Source organism: Crotalus tigris, unplaced genomic scaffold (genome assembly GCF_016545835.1).
Source record: "Crotalus tigris isolate CLP2741 ecotype Arizona unplaced genomic scaffold, ASM1654583v1 scf7180000017666.379230911805:20528666, whole genome shotgun sequence".
NCBI classification, from domain to species: Eukaryota; Metazoa; Chordata; class Lepidosauria; order Squamata; family Viperidae; genus Crotalus; species Crotalus tigris.
This window is the reverse complement of record NW_024096552.1, coordinates 17,825,177-17,852,951: the sequence shown is the minus strand read 5'-3', so window position 1 is coordinate 17,852,951 and position 27,775 is coordinate 17,825,177. Positions and strand designations below refer to the sequence as shown.

The 27,775-nt window shown below is 35.6% G+C and overlaps 1 protein-coding gene across 1 annotated transcript in view; it reads left to right on the top strand.

Annotated features, from left to right (window-relative positions):
* ITGA9 (integrin subunit alpha 9) overlaps positions 1–27,775 on the top strand; it is a 250,241-nt gene that overhangs the window by 176,151 nt on the left and 46,315 nt on the right. The window contains exons 19-26 of the mRNA XM_039336863.1: positions 5,622–5,714; positions 8,069–8,148; positions 14,673–14,756; positions 15,169–15,277; positions 18,563–18,670; positions 22,477–22,602; positions 26,423–26,542; positions 27,567–27,668. Coding sequence (XP_039192797.1) covers positions 5,622–5,714; positions 8,069–8,148; positions 14,673–14,756; positions 15,169–15,277; positions 18,563–18,670; positions 22,477–22,602; positions 26,423–26,542; positions 27,567–27,668 — 822 coding nt within the window. The remainder of the gene's footprint in view (positions 1–5,621; positions 5,715–8,068; positions 8,149–14,672; positions 14,757–15,168; positions 15,278–18,562; positions 18,671–22,476; positions 22,603–26,422; positions 26,543–27,566; positions 27,669–27,775) is intronic.

Below are 27,775 nucleotides of genomic sequence, written 5' to 3'. Positions count from 1 at the left end.
GCCTGTGTTAAAATTCTCTGGCTTGCTAGTAGAAGGAACAGGCTTTTCCTTTTTTGGTAGAAAATGAATAAACTGGCATTTAGGCTGATGATAATCTTACATCATCAGCACATCCCACTGAGTTTACAAATAGAAATCTATTGACTCCGGCTGAACTAAAATTGCATCCAGGTTTAAAAATTAGCATGTGAGAATTCATAAAACATTTGGAGCTTTGCTCTGAATAAACACATATATAGTTGCCTATACCAAGTAATAATTCAGAGCCTTGTTCCTGAAGAATGGCTCTGTTGTTTCTTTTAAAGTTGTATTTTTCAGAACTTCCTGCTTTTAACACAGCCAGTTATTTCTCACATCCAGGCCATTTAACACTAGTATACAGGTAGTCCTCGGCTTATGGCCACAATTGAGCCCAAAATTTCTGTTGCTAAGTGAGACATTTGTTAACTGAATTTTATTCCATTTTATGTCCTTTCTTGCCACATGTTAAGTGAATCACTTCAGTTGTTAATTTAGTAACAAGGTTAAGTGAATCTGGCTTCCTTTGTTTGTCAGAAAATCAAAAAAGGTGGACACTGCAACCATCGTAAATATGACTTAGTTGCCAAGCGTCTGAATTTTGATCTCATGATCATGGGAATGCCGTAACTGTCATAAGTGTGAAAAATGGCCATAAATCCATTTTTTCAGTGCCGTTGTAATTTGGAACAATCACAAAACAAAATGCTGTTATGTCGAGGACTACTTGCAATTCTTCTGACTTCCTTTCCAGTGCAGGATAAGATGTAGCTTGCATGCATGGAAATGAACACAAATGAAAAGAAAACATCTGAACTCTAGTTGGGATTTTCCTTTTGCTCTTTCATCATGCAAGTAATTCTGTATGTTTTCATTTGGGAACCTGAAAGCTTGTAGGGTTTGATATGTCCTCAGGCAGTGTACGTTGCTAAATTGAGATGTTTACTTCAGAGCACTATTTATCGCATCAGTTTGGATTTCACACTTTAAACCCAGGTAAAAATTAAAGTAATTGTGTTTTTAGTTCTGTTTCTGAAACATTACACTGGAAATTCCCAAATGGATCTATCAACTATGTCAAATCTTTACTTTAATTAAAATTCCTAATACATACAAGCATGGTATATTGCCTTTACATTTGTAATTTCTTTTTATAGTTATAATTGGAACTCACTATTTGTGTGTTTCTCATTCACAGAGATTATTTGCTATCACAAATGAAGATTACCTGACAGAAATTTTAAATGAGAATATTAATAAGCTAAAGTTGTTCACTATGAAAAGGTTCCATTTAGTTTTATCATGCATTACATTGATAATAATACTTTGGTAATGTACTTCTTATATTCTTTTAAAATTTATTTAGATATATTTCTTAAGGAGCCCTCAAACTTTTTTTTTTTTTTTGCTTCAAATGATAGAATCCCAGTTGTGGATTTGAAACAATCATGATGATATATTAATAGCTTTGTCAAAATGTTCACAAAGTAAATGGTCAAAGAAGAAATTTCTTGGCGTACATGAAAAGGATATTAGTTAGTTTTAACCATTCAGTGTCCGACTCTTGGTGACTTTATAGGCAAATGCTCTCCATGCTACCCTGTCAAGCACAGTTTCTTTCAGTTGTTGGATGTTCATCTTTATATCAGCATTGATGGTATTAAGTTAGTGAGTTCTTTGCTTGCCCCTTTTCCTTGATGCACTAACCCAGTGGTTCTCAACGTTTGTGTGACGGTGACCCCCGTCACACAAACGTTCTGCGCATGCGTGGTGCGGCGCACATGGGGGCACCGCCCCCATGCGCGGCACGCATGCGCGGCGCTGCCCCCTGAGGGGAGAAAATGGTGGATCGCCTTCTTTGGCGACCCCCGAAAAATGGTCGATCGACCCCAAATGGGGTCGCGACCCATAGGTTGAGAACCGCTGCACTAACCATTCCTAGCATCAATGCTTCTCCAGTGAATTTGCACGGACAAAATGGCCAAGTAAACCAAACATAGTCTTGTAAGTTTGGCTTCTAGTGATGTTTCTGGTTTTGTATGACTCACTCATCAGCTCTCTCTTGATTGTTCTGGCTGTCCATGGCATTCACAATAATTTATGCCAACACCACAGTTCAAAGGCATCAGTTCTTCTATCAGCCTTTCTTAGTGTCCAACTCTCACACTTATATAACATTGTAGGAGAATCTGCAAACCTTTTGGTTTTTTTGCTTTTATACTTACACTTCCTTTCATATTTATGTTTATGAGCATTTTATGTCTCAAAACCATCATGGATAATAATAACTCAATTGTCTTAGGGAGAGCCAGTCTAGTATAGTGGTTAAGGTGCCAGACCAGAAATAGGGAGACCATGAGTTCTAGTCCTGCCATAGTCACGCAAGTAGCTGGTGACCTCAACCCTAGGAAGCAGACAGTGGCAAACCACTTCTGTAAATCTTGAGAAGAAAACAGAAGGAATTTGTCCAGGCAGTCACCAGGAGACAACACTGACTCAAAGGCACATACATATACACAGGGCTTTTTTTCTCATAGAACGCCCAGAACGGAGTTCTGGCCCCTTTTTTTGGATGGAACCTTGTAGGGTAGGCAAGACTGGTTGTATGACGTATGTGAGTTCTGGCACCTTTTTTTTTTTTGTAGAAAAAAAGCACTGCATAAACACCTCTTGAGTCCCTATATAGGAAGCCATTTCACCACTGGGTTAATAAAAGGAACATAAGAAGCTGCCTGATTTCCATACAGCACCTGATCTTGGGAAGGTCTTGGTCTATCATACGTTTCCTGTCCTCTTGCCTTTTCTCTTCCCGCTATCTTTTTGTTAGCTATTCTGCCACTTCTTTTTCTTTTTACATACAACAGCAGCAAAATCTCTTCCTTCTTGCTTTCCTCATCACAGAAGAAAATATTTTACCTGCTGTGATTAATTCAGGCTCTGACTATGCACTAGTTTAAAGTATTTGCCAGTTTGAGAATAGTTGAATGAATGTGATAGAGTCTTGCCTAATTGTGGTCTGAAGTGTTGTATAAAGTTGGAGGAAGGTATTGCTGGTTCTGCTTTTCTGTCTTGGTTAGGAAAAAAATTACTCCTCAAGGGTGCCTGAAAAAAGTGGCAATATCTGTATTGCTGTGAAAACAGCAGAAGACTTTTGTCACTTCAAGTCTTCCCCCAATGTTTTAGAATAGATTTCATATTCCTGAGTAATTCTAACACATACTCACACCTGATTTGCTTAGTTGGGGAACAAGGAAAGTACTCAACAGTCCTGATATTTGAGCAGTTAATTCTTTTGAGACATTACTGTATCTGACTTATTCTGACTTTAACACAGAAATGGATCAATTTTGAAGAGTCTGAATATAGCTGTTCCAAGAGATCTGCAAATAGTTGAGAAATAGATATGTGACTCTGTATCTTTTTGATGTGGAGTTAAAATTTTGGTGTACGTTAACTTAAATACCTGAAAAAATTTAAAGAGGCAGGTACAACCTCTTTCAAGAATGGGCAAGTGAGATATTTAAGGTAATACTGACAAAGCTTTAATTCTGTTTCAGAAAATGTAGAATCGCATATCTCATTTTTTAAGTATTTGCCCATTTCCTTCTTCTGCTATATCACCTTGTACTTCTCACATACACATCTCACTTGCTCATTCTCCCATATTCACTATGATCTGTGAGTTATCTGTACTTTGTGTGTTTTGTTTCATGTTTCAGATTGATCAATACTTTTGTTTGGACACATCAGCATCACCTTTTGAGTTATTTTTGTATTAACCATTTCTTCCTACAGTTTCAAAGTGTGGGGAGGTAAACTTTGTTGAAATCTCCTGGTGAAGTTTTTTTTCCCGTCCTTCCTTCCTTCCTTCACTTGCAGCCTTCCTGTGTATGTCAACGCCTGTGATCTCATGATCCAAAAATAGCCTCAACTGCACCCAAAGGGCATGTGTGTGGGGGGAGGCAGTGAACATTTTTTCCCTGTGATTAATATTATTGAATGAATTCTCCCAAAGTAAGCAGGGAATCAGTGATGTGAATCCTGAATCAGTTTGGTGGGGGGCATGGGTCGACCTCAAGCTTGATAGGGGGCATGTCTACACCTCAGAATTACTAATGAGAACATGGAAAGGAACAGGACATCTGTGCCTAATGCCAAAGAAAATATTCTTTTTTTGTTTTTGTTCTCCCTCCACTTAAAAAAAATGTCAAGAGCACGACACTAATCTGCTTCCAAAAAGTGAATCAATGATGAGGTCACATGGATGTTTCTGTGAATATGTAAAGAACTGTGTCATTAAATTTGCTATTTTTTAATTTTATTTTTTCTGATACTGTTTTCTTTTTATATCAGGTTTGTTTGATTGTAGTTAAGAGTTAGCTTGATTTTTTTTCACCTATGTGTAGTTATTTTGAAAGTGTAATCCTAAATGGGAAATTTGTAGTAGCAGATTTATGTTGAGAGACAAAGCCAGCTTTACACCATCTGAAAGAGGAAGGGATGTGTGTCATTTCCGCCATTTTCAACTGCTGGTGCTAATTTTATTTATATCTATGCGTGGTACAATATCTCCGTGTCTTTTTTCCCCTCTGATCTGTGCACATATGCAGTATTATAATGTTAAGAAATGTTGTGTTTTTAGCCTCAAATTCAGCAGGCAGAGTGAGGATTTTAAGCTGTAGGATTACTTCTGTAAAATTACTTCTATAATTCAAGAATGGGATGGAGCCTAAAAAAAGAAAGATGGCCCAAAATGAACAAAATATAAATCTCAAACCATGATGTATACCAGTGGTGGCGAACCTATGGCACGGGTGCCAGAGGCAGCATTCGGAACCCTTTCTCTGGGCACACGAACCGTCTCCCCAGACCGGCCTCCTCCCATGGCCCCCTCACCAGCAGCTCTTCTGGAGGAGAGTCACCTCTAGGCGTGGCCCATGCGAAGCAGCACAACCAAGGACATGGTAGCTGGGCAGCAGGGACAAGACTCTGCCCTTGCGCCCTGTCGCACGCTGCTGTGGGGCATGGGTGGAAGGCATGGCTGCCATGGCGCTGCTGGGCTGCCAGAATGACCTGTGGCGGGCCGTGGAGGTGGTGGGTGGCCCAGTGGGCAAGGTGGAGTAGGGACGGGGGGTGGGGGGCGATTTTTGGCAGTCTCTAAAAGGTTTGCCATCACTGATGTATACAATTCAAAGAACAAATTATGTATGAGATTTTTTTTTCTGTAGATAAAAGTGACAGAATGATGCTGAATATATTTTTTCTTATGACTATTTTGCAGTCTGGATATGTTTCTTGGTACTAGTAGGGTGCTTGATTTCTTTCTTTTTCTGGTTTACTATTCTATCTTTTGTTTTTGGTATTTATTTATCTATTTGTTGATTGGCTTAGACTAAAAAGAGAAAATTAATCATAACACATATTCCACTAATTTCATTAGAAAGATGCAGGATAAATCTCATTGCAGTACTTTCCTCTTGGATAAGTGAATAGATATGCAGCCTCTATGCTGCTGAATTAATCTAGATCCCACCATTTTTTTCTGCTATATACTCATTCATTAAAATGTTTTTTTAAAAAGCTTTCCCTTCTGTTTCTTTCAGGATGAGATGGGTATTGCTTGCGAATTGCTGGAACCGGACTCAGACTTCCTTAAGTGCAGTGTGGGTTTTCCCTTCATGAAATCTAAATCCAAGGTATTGCTTGATGATTTCCTACAACAGTGAGTTTCCCTGCATAGAAAAGAAATGTGTGGAGTGGGGCCATTGTTGTTCTCTGAGCTTTCTTGCTTTCTTGCAGATGTTTCATTATCCAAACTAGGTAACATTATCAGTGCTAGAAAACTGTGGACCATAAACTAAAGGTAGTCCTTGTTTACCAACTACACTTGGGACGGACAAATAAGCAACACAGTCATTAAATGAAAATTCATGTAATTATGCCACTGTGTGATATCAGTTCTGGTTGCAATGGTTAAGTGAATCAGAGTGGATGGTAAAGGTGCTATCACTTGTCTATGGCTTACAATTTCCTGATGGCTTCTTCATTTACTTTGCTTGTTGAAAGCTGGATGAGAAGGTCTGAAATGGCAATTTCATGACCATGGGTTGCTGCAACCATACTAAATAAGTGCCAGTTGCCAAGCACTGAAAGCACGATCACATGATTTCTGAAACTTCAACGACTGGACGCTAGACTCATTTTTCAGCACTGGACTAGTTCTTTGTTTTTTCTTAGAAGAAGCTGCTAATTTTACCTCACTAGGTAAAATTTAGGGAGAGGATAGTGACAGATATTCATAACCACAGAATCCTAATGGAAGTTGATCAAGAATTCAAATGGGAATCTTTTTTAGTTCCCAGAAAATGATTCTACCTTGGCAAAGTCTTTGAAGAGGAATGTCTACCATTGGTGTCCCTAGTTGCTCTGCTGTGTTTTGTATTTTTGCCTGCTTTAAATCAGAGGATTTAAGGTCAGATGAATACAGCACAGAACTAATAAAAATAAAATATCTTTTTTTTCTTTTAAACTTTTTATTTGTTAAATAACCTCTGTAGATTATGCTATTATATTTTGATAGTGTTTCTGAATGCTTTGAAGTTTAATTCTGTGCTGGATCAGTTTAAGAGACTTTGCTCTTTGAGTATAGGAACAAACAGCACCCACATTGCATTGTCAATATGCAAAATACCCAAAGGCAGGAAAATTAATTGATATAATAATAATAATAATAATAATAATAATAATAATAATAATAATAATAGTAAAGTTGGAAGGGACCTTGGAGGTCATCTAGTCCAACCCTCTGATAAATCATTGAATATCATTTTTCGTTCTTGGAAGGAGAAAAGACAATTGTGCTGAAATAAAAAAATTACTATCTTTAAATAGTTCGGACTTGATTCTATATGTCTCCAATTGAGTCAAGTCATTTGTTGATAAACATGGCTAGAATTTCATTTGTTTTGTTTTGTTTTGTTTTTGGTCAGTTCCTATCCATGTCAGTTCAATTTAGGAAGGAAAATGAAACTAATACCACAGCAGGTTTGTATTACAGTACAAATATATAAGTTGAATATTATATTCACAGTTGCTTGCTTTTCCTTATTTTCCTAATAAGTTGTCTACTAGAACAAGGCTTGGGTTTCAGAAAAGTTATAAACCATACAACCATACCTTTCCTCCCCTAGTACCAGGGCTAGATCAAAACTAACAGGTCTACAGTATAAGGGGCCAAGATATGGGTACTCTATATATTTGTGCACAAATTGTTCAACGTCTATTTCAAATGCAACAGAAATGCAGACTATACTTTATTACCAATTCAGCTGAATATATATTCCATGCTTTTCAGTAAGGAAAAGACAAATGTCTGTTCAAAATGAACTAGAAAGCCCTTACTGTGGACATTCATCTTCCTTTTTACTTTTGGGTGTTGTCTCACTGTGATATATCAGTGATAAATATTTTCAGTATACTACCAAAACATTAATGAGTATATTCAGATTTTATTATATGATAGTAAAATCCAGATTACATAATTTGTTCTACCAAAGCATTTCAAAGCTGAACCTCATAGTTGAAGCACAATGGCTTTGACAGTTTACAAAAATAATCCTGATTTGTATGTCAGCTAAGTGGTAGTAACACCAATCAGCTTTCAGTAGGAGAATCCAGCAGGAAAGGTAAAATCTAATGCTCCTATTCTACCTTTTGAATTATTAGTATCTATTTTATACTATGTCTGTGCAATGATTGAATTCAACTGGCGAATCCCTTGCTGACCACTATTTACATACATTTATGATATAGCTGTGAGATCTTTTCCTTGTGTTTATTATGCCTAGTCAAAGTAAGTTGGGTATGTACACAGAAAAACACCATCATATGATTTCTCATCTTTGAAAATGTATAGTGATTTCAAATCTGGAATATGATAAAATGATGCTGAAAAAAAATGCAACAATGTAATGAAAGAAGATAGTCAAATAGAAATCATGCTTATTCGAATATCCATAATGTGCTAAATGTTGCTTTCTGTTTCCCTTAGTATGAATTCAGTGTTATTTTTGACACAAGCCATTTGTCTGGCGAAGAAGAAATTCTTTCATTCCTTGTATCTGCTCAGAGGTAATATAGATTTCACATTCAGTTTCTTTTGTGGCACATTGGGACTACATCTGTGACTTAACACATGATTTACATTTACATTCCTGGCATTGAATAATAAAAGCATAGCCTCAGAAGTGAAATCAATTCATGGCAATTAGGGAAAAGTCTATCAGTGTCATCTGCAGTAGGTTCACATTAAAAATAAATGCCAGTTTAATGCTGGAAGCACCACTAGATGATTGTACCTACTAGTTAGATTTGCCATACTATTCCATTGTAGTAGTCACTGTCCTAAAATCTTCCCAGAAAAACTAAGAATAAACTCCCCAAATTTCTCAGCTTGTGTAAACAGGCAGAAAATGCTGGCTGGTAATTTTGACAACTCCAACTCATCTGGACAACAATGGAGTATAAAGCAAAGCTATTTCAAAGACATTATGTGAAATTAAAATAACATCTTGTCTAATTTAATGCTAATATCCCTATAACATACCAATGGACATGGCAACTTTTGGGACCTTGTTGTCCAAGATTCCCAGATATAAGGAATTTCCTTCATTAATATGCTATTGCTCTTTATTGATCCTAAGCAACTAAAGATTGATTATATTCAGGTATATAGTATAGGACTTTGCTTTAGTATACTTATGTCAATAAAATATAATGCAAAGATAATATAGTATTAAAAGACACATGCTCTTTGGGAAGAAAGCTATGACAAACCTAGGCAGCATATTAAAAAGCAGAGATAGCTTATATAATGAAAACGTATATAGTGAAAGCTATGGTCCTTCCAGTAGTAAAGTATGGCTGCGAGAGTTGGACCATAAGGAAGACTGAGCACCAAAGAATTGATGCTTTCGAATTGTGGTGTTAGAGAAGACTCTTGATAGTCCTTTGAACTGGAAGGAGATCAAATCCATCAATCCTAAAGGAAATCAACCCTGACTATTCTTTAGAAGGACAGATACTGAAGGCGAAGCTCAAATACTTTGGCCACCAAATGAGAAGAGTGGACTCATTGGAAAAAAACCCTGATGTTGAGAAAGATTGAAAGCAAAAGGAAAATGGGATAGCAGAGGATGAGATGGTTAGATAGTATCATTGATGCAGTGGGCAGGAGTTTGGGCACACTCCAGCAGACAGGGGAGGACGGGGGTGTCTGGCCTCCTGTGGTCCATAGCAAAAGCTTATAAAAAAGGCAATATTTTTCCTTCATTTTTTCTCCGACTCTACCAAAAGGTTTAATAATGGCTTAAGAAGTCTTAAGTATAGATTATTTCAGGGAGCATATATATCATATTAAATCCAAAATTAGCTATACTTGGAGCATACCATTTGATTTTTGTATGTGTTCTTCAAGTATGATTAAATTTGGAGTCAGTAATTAGGTGGTTTTAGACATCCTTTCTTCATTGTAAATAAAATCCAGCAAATATCTTAGCATGATTATTATATTGGGAATAAGGAAAGATGTTAGTTGCAGGATGTGATCCAGGCTGATCATTGGGATCAGAGATTTAGTTATCCTCAGGGACTTTCTCTCTCGCCAGAATATGTCCTGGGACATGTATATTTGCTTTCATTCATAATGGGGTTAGTTTACAGACTGTAGAACTATTCAGAAAAGCAGACCATTTTAGATAAGCCCTGAATTAAAAAGAATTACCTTATATGGAAAAATATAAGTAGAAAGTAGTGTTATGTAAATCAGCATATTAGATGATAGATACTGCTAATCTTGAAATGGCTTATTCTCTGAAATCCCCCAGAGCACTTTTTATATTCAAAATGGCTATTGCTTGCTCTGTTCTTGCATTCATTACAGTGGCATCCAGAAGCTCTCCATTTGAATCTTAGTAATTTATATTGTATTTCACTCTACACCTTTGGCTACACTCAGTGCTTTTTTTGTAAGAAAAAAGGTGCTGGAGCTCACATCTTGTTAATCTTTTATTTAAAAAATTATATATTTAGTTCTTAACATAAATTTAATTTATTATATTTTAAGGCATAGTAAAGTTCATAGTAAATTTTACACTAAAAATTAAAAGATTTTTAATTCAATGATTTTTTAAAATAAAAAAAATTATTTACCTTTCACATATAGTCAATAACTGTACACACACCCACACATGTCAGTTGTATAACGAAACATAATGGTCGCCGCCTGCAGTAAGCACTCAGTGTGTGACCAAATGACCAATCACAAGCCGAGCAGTGCCACAAGCCGAGCAGTACCATCACAATCAGCGTGGATGAAGTATGCATGCATCGAAATCAACACACAAGCAGCCTGCATGCATTGTTTTAATGATTTTGCTGCTGATCTGCTACGCTCAACAGGGCGATTCAAGTCCATGTGAACCAAACATCACATTTTCAAAAGTTACTTTTAAAACTTGGAAAATCCATCGAAAAAAGGTGCTGGAACTCTGTTCCATTGTGTTCTATGACAAAAAAAAGCACTGACTCTACATATATCTTCACAGACAAGGATTAGATTTTCCTGAAATTCATATATATATTTAGCCGGTGATTTTTTTTGGGAAAAAAAAAAGGTGCCAGAACTCACACACGTCATACAATCCGCCTTGCCTACTCTACAAGGTTTGCCTTTGTAGTTGAAAAAAACCCTCTTCAATTTTTAATGTTCTAAAAGACTAGGATTTTGTTCAAGATAAGTTAATACTATTAATGTTACCATGCGCTGTGTGGCTTTAAATAACAAGAAGACATTTTATTAATATTTTGGGATATTTACCACTGGCATACCCATTTAGTTTAATGAGTAGAAATGTCAGCTTTCTATGTGGAATGAAATTGGCCCAATAAAACAAAATTTGGTTGCTTGTAAAAGATTGAATTATTTTTAAGAAGTTGTCAAATAAGGTGGAAAAAATTACATTTGGAGATTAATATGGATATTGACTTGAAACAAATTAAAGTTGAAACTTTGTCAGTGAACAGATTACTTTTAATTTACCTTTAAGTTAAAACCAATTCAATAAATAGATCTTATTAAACCTCATACTGTAGGTTTACATTTACATCTGACCAGTACATAATTAATATATATTATTATTAATAATAATACCTCCAAATCACAAGACATTGGCTTTATTCTTATTCTTCCCCTCTGCAGTTTGAATATAAAGTATAAAAAGAGATTTTCGTAGACATCCCAGCCTTTGAACAACCCAAGGAACCGAAACAGCAAACTTTCGCTGTCAGGCAAGCTTCCACGCCAGCTACCTTTCTTTCCTCTTGCTTTGCCTCTTTTTAACTTCACACCCCACTTTCTGTAAGGGAAGGCAAAAGGCTCGCTCACCCTCTCGTGAAAGATGGCCTCCGTGTTTACGTGTCTCCCACTGCCACCATTGGCTTCCACATCACATGATCCAACCCAGCCAATCAAGCCACACTCTGGCTGTGGTGCTCCAGTGCCTCATGGCTCCTCCTAGAGGAGGCATACAGCACTGGAGGGGACTCCGCTCACACAATACCACCAGCGGTGCATTTTCAAAAACAAACGAGGATAGGAAGGGCAACAATAGGAAAAGAAGGCAACTCTGGAAAATCCATCGAAAAAAAGTGCTGGAACTCTGTTCCGGTGTGTTCTATGACAAAAAAAAACAACAACAACTCTGGCTACACTTATTGTAATAGGTAAATTCACTTGGGCCTCCAAAATAGGCTCTACTTGCAGGCAAATTGCTAATGTCCAAATTAGGAAAAAGCAAACATTTGAAAAGGAGGTAATGAATCAGTTAGTCCCCTGTTCAGATCAGTGAAGAAAAGCAGAGCATCCTTTCATTCATGATTTATTAAGATCTGCTATACGATTTGTATGTGCAGAGGGTTTGTGACGCTAAAGCTGGTAACAGCTTAAAAAATGACCAGTGTATTGGCTTAATCTTTTCCATTCTATCATGACTTAAGATGTAAGATAGGAACACATTTTTCAGTTTCCAACTAACTTAAATTGAACAGAATGTCCAAGTTTTTTAGGTTATATATTACTTCTTAAGCCATTCAGCTGCAATCAGATTTAGAAGTCATGCATGTCATGTACAGTAGAGTTATATTTGTCTCTGATGATACCAGTTGGCTGGAGATGTTATGACTAGATTTTTTTTATAATAGGTCCTATGGCAAGAGCCAGATAATCTTCAAGATGAGATAGATTTATTTACCTCATTCATGCATGAATGTAACTTAAAAACAGCTTTCAGTCATGCCTATGAAATCATTATTTACTATTGCATCCATGAAATAACTGTTGGATAATCTTATTCAGAAGCCAGATAAATTTAATTTGATACTGAGGTTTGCAGATTAGCTAGCTCTTCCTCCCCACCCTCCCACCCCATCTTAGGCTTCCTTTATTTTAGTTTCAGATTTCTTCTAAGCTTGGCAGAGAAAAATGTTTTTGTGCCCCAGGGAATATTGTAAAGTCTGCTAAGAGAGAGTTTGAACCAACTCTCTCCATTTTATTATAGAGGCCTCATAATGGGTGCATAGGGATTTGGCAGGGAGTGTGTTGAAAACCCTAATGCACAGTGCACACGTCTCATTATTTTTAGCCATAAAATAGTAGTCTGATCTGCTAGTAGACATAGGAAATGATGAGAATCACATGGGAATGCTCATTCCTCAGCTTTATGAACTTTTGATCTTGGATTCCTTACTTCTAAATTAAAAGCTACTGTTTTTATTTTGTTTCTTTAATATATTGAAAGTAGTTGCATAAAAGGAGACATTTGCATTTCCTATATTTTTACATAGTATAGTATAATATCCATATGTTCCTATTTTTAAAATAAAAAGCTAGGCTGCACACATAAAATATTAACTGTAGCATGTCCTTCTAATATTGCATGAAGCAAAAGATCAAGGATGATAGTTAAGTTGCTGAGCAGAACATCGTGATGTTTGTTTCTTAACTATATGAAGAGTAACTTCTGTCAAATTCTTGGCCCTATACAGTGACACTTATGTAGGTGTGTGTATTTGATTTCTTTCTTTTTTTGACACACTCAAGAGACTCTTAGGTTATAATCTCGGTAATAGAATGCCAAGGGCACAACTAAAAATGAACAAAGGATAAATAATCTCCCTCATATTAAATCAGATATCAGTTTATAAATTGATAGATTAGTTATATCTCCACAAGTCACTTGATAGATTTTCTCCATGCTGCTCTATTCCTTATCTCACTTACCAGGTCTTCCAACCATGCACCCATTGCCTCTTGCTGATGCTCTTCTATCTTCAACTCTTTCCTTTCACTCTTCCCAGCATTAGAACCTTTTCCAGAGAGCTAAGTGTTTGAAGGTGTTTGAAGTGTAAAACAAACTATCAAAACAAATAAAAATGAATGGCAGCATCTATAAATCAAAAATCCTCTTAAACAATTGTATATATCGATGTGTGTACATGCAATATGTTATGCTGTTAGACCTCTGTTTTAGGATGAATCTGTGTTAACTTCAAAATGCAGAGACTCATCAGAGTACTGATTTAACTACTTTTGCATACTAGTCTCCTGTCTAGTGCCCCCAAATCTATTTATTTCAATTATTATTTAATTTATATGCCACCCATATCACTATCAGGTGTCTCCGGGCAGCTATATTCAACTGCAATCCCTATGAACTTCTCAGGCTTTGGACAAGCTGGCTAACTGAGGAAACCTGGATTAGGCTGACTAGCAATGGTTTTTTAGGGATTATGTAGGGGATTCATCATCCTATTCAGGGAGAAATGAGCACAAATTGGGATATCATGGCTACTATCAGCAATACGTTTGAGAAGCTGAATTACACTAGACTGGAAACAACTTGATGAACTGTAATTTGCTTCTGGACAAAATTTAAAATCCCATCAAAATTATTCCTGTTTAGGCCTGTCACAGGAAGTTCAGTTTATACTCCATCAACAAGCAATAGGAATATATTTGAAGTGCATCGAATAATGGCAAAAGCTAATATTAAAGATATGTAGCAGACACCCCACCCCAATATAGATATATAGCAAGGGTCAGTTCTGCCCTCCCAAAAAAAGGTTTCTGCATTTCTAATAAAATAAAAAATAAAAATTCACATTTTACATGAAATTGTATAATCTTGTGAGGGCTTACACTAGAATGTTTAGGTTTTTATATCTTATAAGATTTTGGTTCTTCTATAAAACTTAATGAGATTTCTCTATTATCCATCTGTACATTTGGAGTGGGGAGAGAGTACTTAATCCAATTGGTCCAACTAAGGGTCTCCTAAGGATGCCCCATTCTGGTTAATATGAGAGCCAGTGTGCTATAGTGGTTAAGGTACTGGTGAAGCATCAGGAAGAGTTAGGTTATAGTCCACTCTTAGCCATAAAAATGACTTGGTCTGGTTAATCTCTTCCAGTCCAGCTTAACTCACAAAGTTGTTTGAGTGGGAAGGGGGAAAGAAGGGAATGGTATGAATATTGTAATGAGCTCTTGGATGAAAAGATATTACAGCATATAATATCCTTGATTCTCTTGTTTCCTGCAGTGGGAATTTGGAACACAATCTTCAGGACAATTCTCTCACGTTGACAATCCCCTTGATGCATGAAGTGGATTCATCCATCACTGGGTACAAAAATTATCATTTATTTTTTCTTTTGTTTATAAATAAGGGTAGGACCAGAACATCTCTTTTTTCTCAGACTGAAATATTAGCATTGATTGCCCTCCTTCTCATAGAATGATTACAGACTAAGGGATGATTTCTAAGATTGAGTTAGCTATTTTGGTTGAGATCCACTCGACCAAGGTTTAGGTCAAATGTTCTGGGATAGTACCCATGAAAAGGAGGTGATGCTGTAGACCTGTCTGTTTAATTTTCCAGTCATAACTCTGTTTCTCTGTTATGTGATAACAGTACTCAGTGAAAAGACAGGAAGTTTTTGAAAAAAAACTATTAGGAGAAGTAACTAATTTGTGCAATTAAAATAAAATGAGGTCATTAGTCTCATTCTTATATATTCTGTCTTTTCCTTCTTCAGAACAGTGTCCCCCAGTTCTTTTATTTATGGTGAATCAGTGGCAGCATCTCAGTTTACAAAGCTGGAAGATTTTGAGTGTCATTTTCAGGACTTAAATTTTACTCTTCAGGTAAAAGAATTATGCAGCAGAGATGTGCTTACTAGTGGGCTTATTAATATCCCTGGGATTTTGCTGGCTATAAAGAAAAGAGGCCAATGGATGTACGCTCTTTGCTATAGTACAATAAATGGTCTAGGACTCTATGATCCTTTTAAATGCCTTTTTAAAAGTCAGGCCTACATTCTGTCTTTGATTGGCATGCTGAACAGAGGTCATAATAAAAGAAAAAAAATGTCACCAGAACAAAGAAAAAAGGATCATGGCCTGAAGAAAAAATGAAATAAAATTAAGTATCTGCAACTGCTAAATATTTCTTCAACAAGAGTAAGTTCATTAAACTTGGTATAACTTACTTTTATATCGATACTGGTGGTGTACTGGTGGTGGGCAATATTTGGATCTAAAACAGGCGAGATGCTTTTTTAACTCAAACAAGTAATTTTCTATCCATTGTGTAAGCTTGGAGAAGTTTGATTTCTGTATGGAACAGCTAATTAGACATGGCAGGAATGCTCAGGCTAGACTTGAAGCATTTTTGCCACTTTACATTTTCATAATTCTCATGACTCTAACCAAAAATTAGTAAATAGTTGGTGATTAGCAAGCTTGTAGAATTTAGGGTTCTTTGTATTATGGCAAAATATTAAAATAATAACAGGGAAGATACAGATTGTGATTAGAAGGCCTAATATAGGAGTTCAGTATTTATTTATTTTTTGGCTTGTGCAGCTGATTTTTCCTTCAAAGGCCATGCCATGTCACTGTGTACTTTCAACTTTTTGTTGCAATTTCAGACATAACCATACAGAATGAGAAGAGGGTACTTTCTTAAAAAATGCACATTCTAAACAATCTGTGAGTAACTGTAGGGTCGTGGATTCTAACCACTAATAGTTTCAAGGAATATGTTTTCTTTAAAAAATACAAATCTAATGGCATTATTAATACAAAGGAAAGTCTTTCTGTCAAGTTCCATACTCATTTCTAGGATGCAAGACAGAAATAATAATAAAAATGAAGGCTTACTAAGTCCTGGGGAGACCAAACTGACTAACAAGAAAGATCAAATGAAGGATAGAAAAAAGACATGGCAAGGCAAGTATTTTATGGCCAGTACATTAAGAAAAATAGCAAGCAAATAGCTAACAATAAAACATGGCAATGGCTAAAAGCAGGAAAACTTAAGAAAGAGAACATGGGACTACTCTATCTGCACAAGACCAAATTTTAAGAATAAATGCACATAAAGCAGAATTGAGAATATAGCAGCACTAGTGAATACCTTCTCCATAAAGTAGCTGAAGAAACAATGGACCTCGTGCTGCAAGAAGATCACACAGACTGATCACAAACAATAGCATAACAAAGTAGCAATGATAGTGCTTTGGAAGAGCTACAAGAAATATCATTTGCTTGCAAGCAAGAAAAGATGGGCCCACCAAATAGACAAAGTAATAGAAAATGAAGAAGCTAAAGGGTTCTGAGAGTTTAGAATTCAAACAGACAAGCACTTGCCACATAACAATTGTCAATACAAAAGACAAAAAGTCTGAATAATAGACATAGAAGTACCTGGAGACAGCAGAATAAAAGAGAAGGAATCACAAAATATAAGGATCTGCAAATACAAATAGAACAACTATGGCAAAAGAGAGTGCCAATAGAGAAAATCACCTTGGGTGCAATCCTAAAACATCTGGAGCACCACTTGAATATCATTGGTATTGACAAAATCCTCATCCATCAATTGCAAAAAGCAGCTTTACTTGGAGCAAGTTTCATCCTGCAATAATACTTTTAACATCATTAAACAACAACATCTTCCTATCCAGGTCCTTGGGAAGGACTGGACAGGTAGATAAAAGTGCCAAATCCAATCTAAACATCAAACTGACTGTGTATTACTGAAATAATGACTAAGCAGAAGATGAATATCAAATTAATCTGTTGATTGCTTGATGACTTTCCAAAAGAGAAGTGTATCTAACCAAAAGCACTTTAGCAATTAGATCAAAAACAGTGATTTCCTCTAACAAGGAAAATATTTTCTGAAAAACTGCTTAAATGCATAAAGATTGACATTCCTGCTAAAAAAACTTGCCCCTATATTCATTCCTATAATAGTGCTATGGAGCTTTTTTTTTTTTTTCCTAGTTAGGGATTATTAAAGTAAATCATATGGAAAATAGGAGATGCCAGAGTAAAAGCAATGCTTTTTCAATTATTGAATATTTTCATGCTTTTCATAATGCCTTTCCCCTCCTTTGTTAACATGGGGGAAAAGTATCTTAAAACATCAATGAAAATATATGTGGAAAAATAATCCTTTGGCTCAACTCTAATTTATATCTGAATTCCATGCACAAATATGTCATAGTCTTCTATTGATGTCTATGAGGTAAAGCAGCTTAATTCACAGGAATATTGTGGATAATGCCTAGCTAAGCTACTTTGCTTGAAAAATTCTACTAAATAGGTAACATAGATGTAACTAGTAAAAAGTCAGCTGCTTTTGCCTTTGAATAGAAAGAATGCCATGGTTTAAAGAAATTGTAATAGTATTAAAATATATAAGTCCAATGAAGTAAATTTAAAACACAAGGGATTTTTCCATCTCCTTTGCTGTTGAGATTCAAGCAACTTTTATGTATCTATTTTCATTATAACATTACCTTTGTATTCTGATACAATATTCAGTGCTTGCATTTTTATGCAGCAGTTGAAGTTTATGGTGGCTATAGCTGGATTTCTTCCCCCTTTAATGCCTTCAAGGTTGTGTAAGGATTTGGCATCCTGGATTGCTTTTCTTTATCATTCATACATTTCTCAAAGCTTGAGCAATGTTTGGAAAATGACGTCTATATGTTTGGATATTTAGAATCAGTTGAATTCAAACAGAACCATTTATAGACCATCATTTATCCAAGATTATACATACATACATACATATCTCCATATATAACTAGTTTATTTTTCCATATATAAATATTTTGGTGTATATTTGGCATATATATATACACAGAACTGGGATAACCATTAGCCTGAGTACTCTCAAATGAGATTTACCTAATGTGTGTTGTGAAGCTTTACATTCAGATAAATAGTTTACTATAGAATATACTCCCTTTATCCTTAACATGGGTTTCTATTGGAGAAAAAACATATTTTCCCCTTTGTCTGTCATTAAGGGAGATAGTTAAATCAGATGAAGATATGGGCTAAACAAAAAAACACCTGCCTTGTCATATATTTTTGAAGCATGTACATATTTCATTTGTTCCTATATTTTTGAAGGTCTATAATGCTGGGCCAAGTACCCTTCCTGGATCTTTTGTTGCCATTTCAATTCCCAATCGTCTCTCAGCTACTGGAGCTGATATGTTCCATATTCGACAGATGATGGTAAGCTAATGTGCAGCCTCTTTTTTGTATAGTTTTACTGGATAATAACATGTACAGTAACGTGCATGTCCACAGATTTGCATTTCAAGAATGAAAGTATAATCTAATGCCAATGCAAATTTATGATATTAAAATGCTCATGGGGAAAATCTGAAATATGAAGAAAGGAGGAGATTATTCACTTGAATTATGAACAAGTTCAAATCCATTGCACTTCAGCCTAAATATCTTTATAAGTTATTACTGATGTTACTTTGTAAATTAGTACTGATGACAATGTTAGCACAGTGGCTTGAATCTAAATCTGTTTTACATGAATAGGAAATCATTTCTACTTGTATATGTCCAAAATGCTTTCCTTATCTTGGCCCTTTTTTGATTTCTTCTGTGTGGTTCCAGAATCTTAGTAATAGTTGGAGAAAGAGAATCTGGGGAAAACCCACTCTATAATCAATGTCTATTCAATCTTCTGTGCATCCAGGACAATCTGTTTCAGCAGCTCATCCAATTTACTCCAATGAGAATTACCAAATATTGCCAGATGATCAGGTGATATACTGTATACATGAATTAAACCTAGTTTATTATCATGAAAGAAGAAATGTGTCATTAAGGTAGTTTTCCCATTCTGTGAAATCCTTACAGTACTGAAGCACAACTAAGCAATTATCTTAAGTAATATCATATTCCGTATTCAGAAATGTATCATCACAAGAATGTTACTATCTCTTATGAGGAAAAAGCTTTTTGTGCTAGTGTCCACCAGCTTCTTACATTGTCTTTACGCAATAAAGACTGAGCAGTACTCTATACTAATAGCTTTCCTAATAGTATAGGCACTAGTTACCTTTTCTCTGTTGAGACAAAGATGATAAACTGGCGTTCTCCATCTTTCAGATGAAGATTTCTGCTTATATAAATATATTACAATTTTTAAATGATATCTGTGTTCTCATTCATGCTGTAAAAAGCAGCTTTAAGGGAAGCATTTAGCAAAGGTAAATGTTAGTATAGAGAAAAAGAAAGAAAATATACATATTAGCTGTCATCTAGAAAATAATGTCACATGGCCTACCTGTGTAGACAATTGATGTAGATTAAATAGGAACCGGGCTAAGGAATGGATTATTCCTTAAATCTAGTTTCATTTGCCCAGTTTTTGCAACACCCAGCTTTATTTGATGAAGTGGGATCATCTTATTTTTATGCACTAATCCACGTATCTAAATATTGCTGGATTTTCATAAAATTTTAATGCCCTTATCTATTCACTATTATAAGGGAATTACTATAATATTCCTCTAATTTGCTATCTCTGCCCTTGTAATATGGAGGAAATTGAAATTCTCACAAATATGGTACTACACTGAAAATATTATTTGTGGTTACATTGAAATTTAATTCTACCTTTTCTAGCAACAATCCCAGGACAATCAGAAATAAATACATTTCTTGGGATATTTTTTTTTGCTAGCTTGTGATTGTAAAACAGTTCTATTCATTGATAAATACTAATTTAGGTGAGTGATGAGAAAACAGTGAGATCAGCTTTGGAATTAGAGTAGTTTCTGCCATATCAAAGATAGGGTAGGTTTAAAGAAGTATGTAAAAATATTTGTTTATTAAATGTATATGCCACCCTGTGCACAGTCACTCAACTTTAATATTCTTAGTATCTTGTTTTGCCATTATGTTTGACCTCCCTTATAAACTAATTAAATATAGGCAAACTTTTATTTTTCTATATTGTTACTAATGCAATCAATATGCTGTTGCATAACAAATGCTAAAAGGGTCTCCAACTACCCACTGTATCATTTACTCTTGAAGGCCTTTGGGTCTTGGCAAATCCAAAGTGTAACTTTAGGATCAGTTATAAGGTAAGATATGTGAACAACTGGTTCTCTGTGTGGATGCCACTTCCGGAAATCCATTCTGGGCCTGGGCAACAAAAAATTAGCTACCAGTTCTGCCGAAGTGGTACGAACTGGCTGATTTCACCACCACTGAAGAAGTGCAATATTTTGGTAACCAGGAGTCATAACTTTTTATTTGAGAATTCAGGGGGCCACAGTAAGCAAAGTAAGCTTAATTGTGACTTGCACTGATCAGAACAAGTTTTTTCTAAGTTTGGTTTTATTTATTAATTCACAATATTTTAACCTATTGTAGTCCAAATAGACACTGGATGGGGTAAAACAAAATCAAAGTAAGTCAGTAAAAATAATGTATGAATACTCAAAGTTATCAATAAACAATACGTGGCTTTATTTGTGAAATTTTTGGTTTTTATAAAAATATACATCAAACTTATAATACGATTTAAGAAATTCAGTTTTCATGTTCCTTATTCCCAAATGGTGGAAATGGGAAATTTTAGCATTTATGATCAATGGATTCTGGACATTACAACACATAGTACAAGGTCCATGTTATCTTGGGAGCAGAAACAACATGCAGTGCAGCACTGTCTACAAAATTATTTTAGGAACTCCCTTTCATTCTGACTCAGACAATTTTGGTAATTCTGTTCAATCAGCAAAACAATGAGATTCATCTTGTCCTGGACAAAATTTATGCATGGTGGACTGCATTCAGTTTTGTGTCAGTCTAATCAACTTGCATCTTATAACAGCTGTTTGAAGGAATCTTCTGAGAAGCTCCACTTAATATCAATATCATCTGGCATCCTTACAGTGCATAAATTAGCCTCCCTGACCATCCAAGAAAGGCCAAATGTAAGCACTGTCTTGAATTTCAGCTGTTGAGCACTTGAGTATGGGAATGTTACATGTAAACTCTCTCCTTGGATGCCTTGTAAGGTTGTGTTCAACTCCAGGCTTGAAACTATTGCTATGTTCTAAAATAAAATAAAGCACATATTTCTTCTTGCTATTCATATATTAGATGGCATCTGGACTTCCTCTTTCCCAGACCTGAAAGCCTTTATTGTTTATGCCTAACAAGGTTAATAATGTCCATTCTTGGTTGCTGAACTAGTCCAGATAGATTTGTTGCCATGTAAAATACAGCCTATTCTTCAAAGTGGATCTTAAAGGAGTATAAAAACTTGTATAGGATGATTGATCTCTTCCTTGGTTCTATGTGTTATAGGTGTGACTGATGGTATTAGTAATTAATGAAAAATATTGAACTACAGTGTGAAAACTGAACACAGTTTTTGAATTCTGGTTGCATTCAGAATAAGTGCAGACATAGAATTGTTTTTAGCAAACCATCCTACCCTGACTCTTTCTACATAAGTAAGGATTACAACACCAGAATTCACAAGCATGTGAATGGGGGGGGGGGGAAGCTCCTTCCCAAACCAAGTAGCTCTTGCTTTGAGAGTTTCTTCCCTGCCGTCTTACTATTTGAGATTTCCACAATGATGTGGTGTGGAGCCTTAATGAATAACAATCATATTGTTGAGATAAAGTCATCACTCCATTTATGCAAATAGATGTTTCATACTTCCAAATAAAGTCATTTTAGGACTGGTTATAATCATCAAATGAAAATTGATCCCCCTCCCTAGTTTTTTTTTTATAGGTACAATTTTCACTTTGCTTTCAGTGCAATCAGTTCATGTATTTAAACAAGGAGTGTCTTTCTGGCAGCAGAAATTAGCAGCAGAAATAGCTTTTGTTTCATTATATTTTCTTATAGATCATGTAGAAGTATGAGTTTAACAACAAATACAACAGATGAATAATAATAATTATATATTTATATAATTATATATATATAAATGTGCCAAACACGGTGTACAACGTTACAGGGTGCGTTTTGTAATCTTCCTTTAGGTTGCCCAGGACAAAGGGAACTGCTCTTTTCAGAATAACTCAACACCCTGTGTTATTCCTCAGGAAAAGGAAAATATTTTTCATACAATATTTGCCTTTTTTACCAAGTCTGGGAGGAAAGTACTGGTAAGAAACCCTATTTATTTTGTTATCTTATACCAGTTGAATCAGGGTTGGAGTCAGCCTAAAGAAGAAACCTGTTATCTCTATCCCCAGGGCTTTTAGGGAATGCTTCTGTCATTTTCATTTAGGTAACAGTTTCTGTATATTTACTTCAAGGCCATCTTCCAAGCTCTCTTCAATCCTTAATTAGAAAAGTATATCTATTAGGTGAGAATAATATTGATACATGCTTAAAACATGAGAAAAACATTTTGGTGGATGTCAGATTACATGCTGAATATTTAAGGACCCAATAATGACTCAATTAACATGATGGGGAAAAAATGTCCATGATGGCAGCAGAAGTAATTTTTTTAAAAAAATGGTTCCAATTTAAATTGAAATTCTGCAATTTAGATCTGGGCTTTACCACTTTTCTGAAATTATTGAGGATCTAATTCACAGATTTTTCACATTTATTTATTTATTTATTTATGAGACTTATATACCGCTTTAAGTGCAAACACTCTCTAAGCGGTGTACACCAGTAAGCAATGTGTGTGTGTGTGTGTGTGTGTGTGTGTGTGTGTGTGTGTGTGTGTATATGTATGTGTGTGTATATATATATATATATATATATATATATATATATATATATATATATACTATATATATTATATATATATATTTACATTGCCCCCAACAATCTGGGTCCTCATTTTACCTACCCCGGAAGGATGGAAGGCTGAGTCAACCTTGAGCCGGTGAGATTTGAACTGCTGACCTGCTGAACACAGTCAGCTAAAGTGGCCTGCAGTACTGCACTCTAACTGCTGCGCCACCTCAGCTCATATAACAGTTATTTGATCCTCACAGATGTTTATGCAGGTTGGCTTACTTCCAGGTGGGTCAAGGATGAGAACCTTAAGTTCTGGTGCATACCCATACATTAAAAGTAAATAAAGTGATTGGAGAGGGATTCACATCTGGTTTAGAGCGGGCAGAAATTGTATTGTTGGTAGAATGTATGTTGCAGTACAACTGTAAGTCTTGTATTAAAAGTCTGAGAAAAGCTTGCTGAATTCTTAAAGAGCTTGTCAAAAAATTGTCCATTTCAATATAATGCAAGACAATTAATTTATATAAAGACAAGTGGAAGTTGTCTGAAGCTGATTTAGATCTTCGATCAATTTAGGACTGAGAAACAGCAAATCTGCAGGGATTTCACCAAAACTTTTTCAATGCAAAGCCTGTTATGTTTCTCTAACCTCCAATTTTTCTCTAAAGTATAAAGTCCTACATGGATAAACGTATGATTCCTATGATAAAATCTCATCCACATTTGGGATGTATGATAATTTTACTGCATTGTTTGAATGTGGCAGTTATGATTGGAGTTATTGATTGGGAGTAGGATGTAAAAGAGATTGATTCCAGGCCCCTCTTTTGTTTCCCCCCAAAGGGCTATCAGTGCCAAACATCTGGCCCTGGAGATCTTCAAATACAATTGTGCAAGATCTTCCTATTTCCAACTATAGAGAATATTTGACCTTAAAATAAAAAGAACTTAATGCAGCAGTTTGATCTGGATTGAAATGAAATGAAAAGATATATATTTTTTCAAATTTACATATCCTTTTTGAAGACATTACATCTATGGACTACTTGTGAATGTACTTAGTTTGTCCTTCCCAAACCTGTAATTTAGCCTAAATTTAGTTGAACCCTTTTGTTGTTGTTTGCAATAGAATTACAAAAAAAAAAAAATAATCAGTGTTGTTGAATCAATTGTAAAAGAAATATTTAGGGACTTTGCCAAAATGATATCACCAGGGCATCTGTGTCTATTGCTAAATGTTAGATACCAGTAACATAAGATATTGGATACATACTGGAAAAGAGAGTCTTGAGAGCTAACAAGGCTGAGTACTATATATACAAAGCTATTGCAGAATCTAGTTGTTCTGCTTCGAATACTATGAAAACTCTTCCCAGAAGATAAGAAAGAAAACAGTCATGGAGAGGATGTGTAGCATCCCAGACAATACTGCAGACCCTGGTCAAGCATCACTCATGTGCTAGGTTCTGGATATTAGGAGGTGAACTTCCAATAATCTTTTCTGCCATCCTCACTACTCTACTCCAATAAGTCCTCTATTGCAGGTTTCTATACCTTCTACCCTAAGCAAATATAGATGGACCTTTTCCAGAGTGTATTCTGACAGCCCTTCCTTCAACATTGCTGATGGGAAGATTTCATGGGACTCCTTATTAATTAATACTTTGCCTGTTGCACACAGTGTCCTTTTTATGATTCCACCAGATATAATTTGAGGGTCGTACTGATAAATTTTATTACTTTTTAATAACATAACAGATGACCAGATATTTTCATCAAGTGATAACTATTGTGCATACATTTATTTATTATTAAATTTATATGCTGCCCATGTTCATTGTTAAGTAACTCTATGTGACTACAGCATAAAAAACAGAGACATTAAAACATTAATATTTAAATTCACATAAATTAAATATATAGGAACCAGAATACAATAGGGCAGAAGTGGAATCGTCCACTAATCACCTCAAGGACTGAACATTCCCATCAAGTCCCAGGCCAATTGGTAGAGCCAGGTTTGGAGCTCTTTCAAAGGCCAAGCGGCCAGGGGTGGATCTCACCTTGAGTGGCTCAGTGCTTCAGAAGGCAGGATCCATGGCAAAAAAGGCCTGTTTCCTGGACATCGTCAGTTTGACCAATGAAGTCTACAGCATTAAATCAGTGGGTCCCATAGGGGTTAGGCAGTTCCTCAAGTAGCCAGGACCCATGCCATGAAGGGCTTTAAAGGCGATAACCAACCACTTGAAGTGGGACCTTGAAGTAAACTGGCAACCATGCAGCTCACATAACAGAGATGCTATGAGGGCTACCCTAGGGGCCTCCTAGAACTGCCTTTGTAGCTGCATTCTGCACCCAATACTCTTCAAGGTAGCTTCATGTAGAGTGCATTGCAGTAGTCCAAACAGGAGTTGACCAAGGCATGAGTGACTGAGTGCAGGAAGTCACAATCCAAGAAAATACTGGAACTTTTTAAGAAAAGAGTGGACAGCCATTTGTCTGAAATGGTATAGGGTTTCCTGCCTGAGCAGGGGGTTGGACTAGATGACCTCCAAGGGCCCTTCCAACTTTGTTGTCATTGTTGTTGTTGTTATTATTATTATAGGTGCAATTGGTGCAGAACATTAATTTATGCAAAGCTGTCCTAGCCATGACTGCCACTTGCTCTTTGAGCAGGAGACTTGAGTCTAGGAGAATCCTCAAGTTGCACCTAGGGTTCGTCTGGGGCAGTGCAGCCCTATTCAGAACTAAAGTCCTGGATCCCGAAGACTTTTTAATTAGATACATTGTTTATTGCTTTCTTCCCCCCCCCCCCCGATAATGAATGGTTGTGCCAAACTATTTTTCTTTTCCTACAGTAAAGGCTGGTCACAGACTGTAGTAAAGATATTTGAATTCAGGATATGCAGGAAAATCTGTATCTGTCAGGGTTCCGACAGTATCATATTAAGGAATAATAATAAGAAACATGTAGTATGAAAATTCATCCAGTGACATTCTCTACAAAGTACATACACTAACATGTACATTAAGAGAAAAATACACAGAACAGTGCAAATTTTTACTCAGTTTATAAGCAAAGTTAGAAATGATGGACAAACATGATGGAATAAAGCAAAGGCAGGAACAACGAGAATGTAAACAATCTTGATAGATTTGCTGTAGACAGATAGCTGAACAAGGCTTATTGATTATCTATGCTTTTATTTACTTGTTATCTTTTAGGATTGTGAAAGACCTGGCAGGTCCTGCTTAATTATACGGTGTAATTTAAGTTCACTAGCAAAAACTGAATCCCGTAGCATAGATGTGCAAATGCTTTTGAATACAGAGATATTAAAGAAGGTGAGCATCATTTCCTACACTATAATATTGAATTTTCTATACATAATTCACTTTGGAGTTGGATTTAAATTTGGATTAATGAACTTTATCCTGTCAGAAGTTTTTTGTTTGAGCAATCAATGTAAGCAATAGACTGAAATGTAAGTAATATATAATATATAAAATGTAAGTGATAGGCCCAAAACTGATTCATAACACCTTTAAATGCTGATAGAATTGAGTATAATGTTCAGATTTTTTTCTGATATTTTACCACTGTCAACAATGGATAGAATAAGGACTTCGCCTGCTATGCTAAGCTTGATTTGTGGTTCTTTCTGATGCCTTGCTAAATGCTCAGTGTGTGTTGCACTGGAATGTTCAGATGTTATTAGTCAAAGGGTTAGGAATGTATTGTTGTTTAACACCAGCTATTTTCATTAAATTAATTGAGTTGCTTAATTATATGAGCTGTGTCAATGTATAGTTTGAAGTCACAGAGTAAAATAATTCTCTTGAATTTTGTTGCCCTGATGTACATAAGAGAAGGAGGAAATTATATTTCCATTTCTAAGTTGTCAATTTTTTCCTTAAAAAGTGATGTATGATTCTGACCTTACTCCACCAGATGAGTAATTTTACAATAAAGTAAGAATTACTTTAAAAGGTAATTGCTGGACCATTTGTATTAAAGCTCTTTTCAAGAAGGATTATAGTAGAAAAATACATATATTTAGACTTGTTATTCTGTACAATGTTAGGATTTATTTTAATCATAAAAATATTTAATTCAGTGCCGTATATAAACACTTTAGTAATTACATACAAATATCTGTTTCTAATTATAGTGCAGCCATAATTCAGGTTAAGATGTTCTCTGCTGATGATATTTGGCAGTATCTTACATTCTTCTAAATGTGAGAATACTGCCTTTAACTTTCACAATGAACTTTGGTCTATTTTAAAATGCCCATGATTAAGAAGAGTCTTTGAGAACAGTATGTTTGAAAACGTTTCTCAGTTCTTCTTATTTTTCAATCTGCAGGATACCTCATCAGTGATTCAGTTTGTAACACGAGCAAAGGTGAGAGTGGACACAAGCAAACGGGCAATCGAAGTACCTAATGCGAATTCTGAACATGCAACAGTAAGTGGAAGACTCTGAAGAAGAATTGTTTGGTTTAGTTTATTGCATTAATGGAATGCATTAAATGATCCAGCATTTAGCAAGAAATTTGTGGTCAGGCCAAAGAA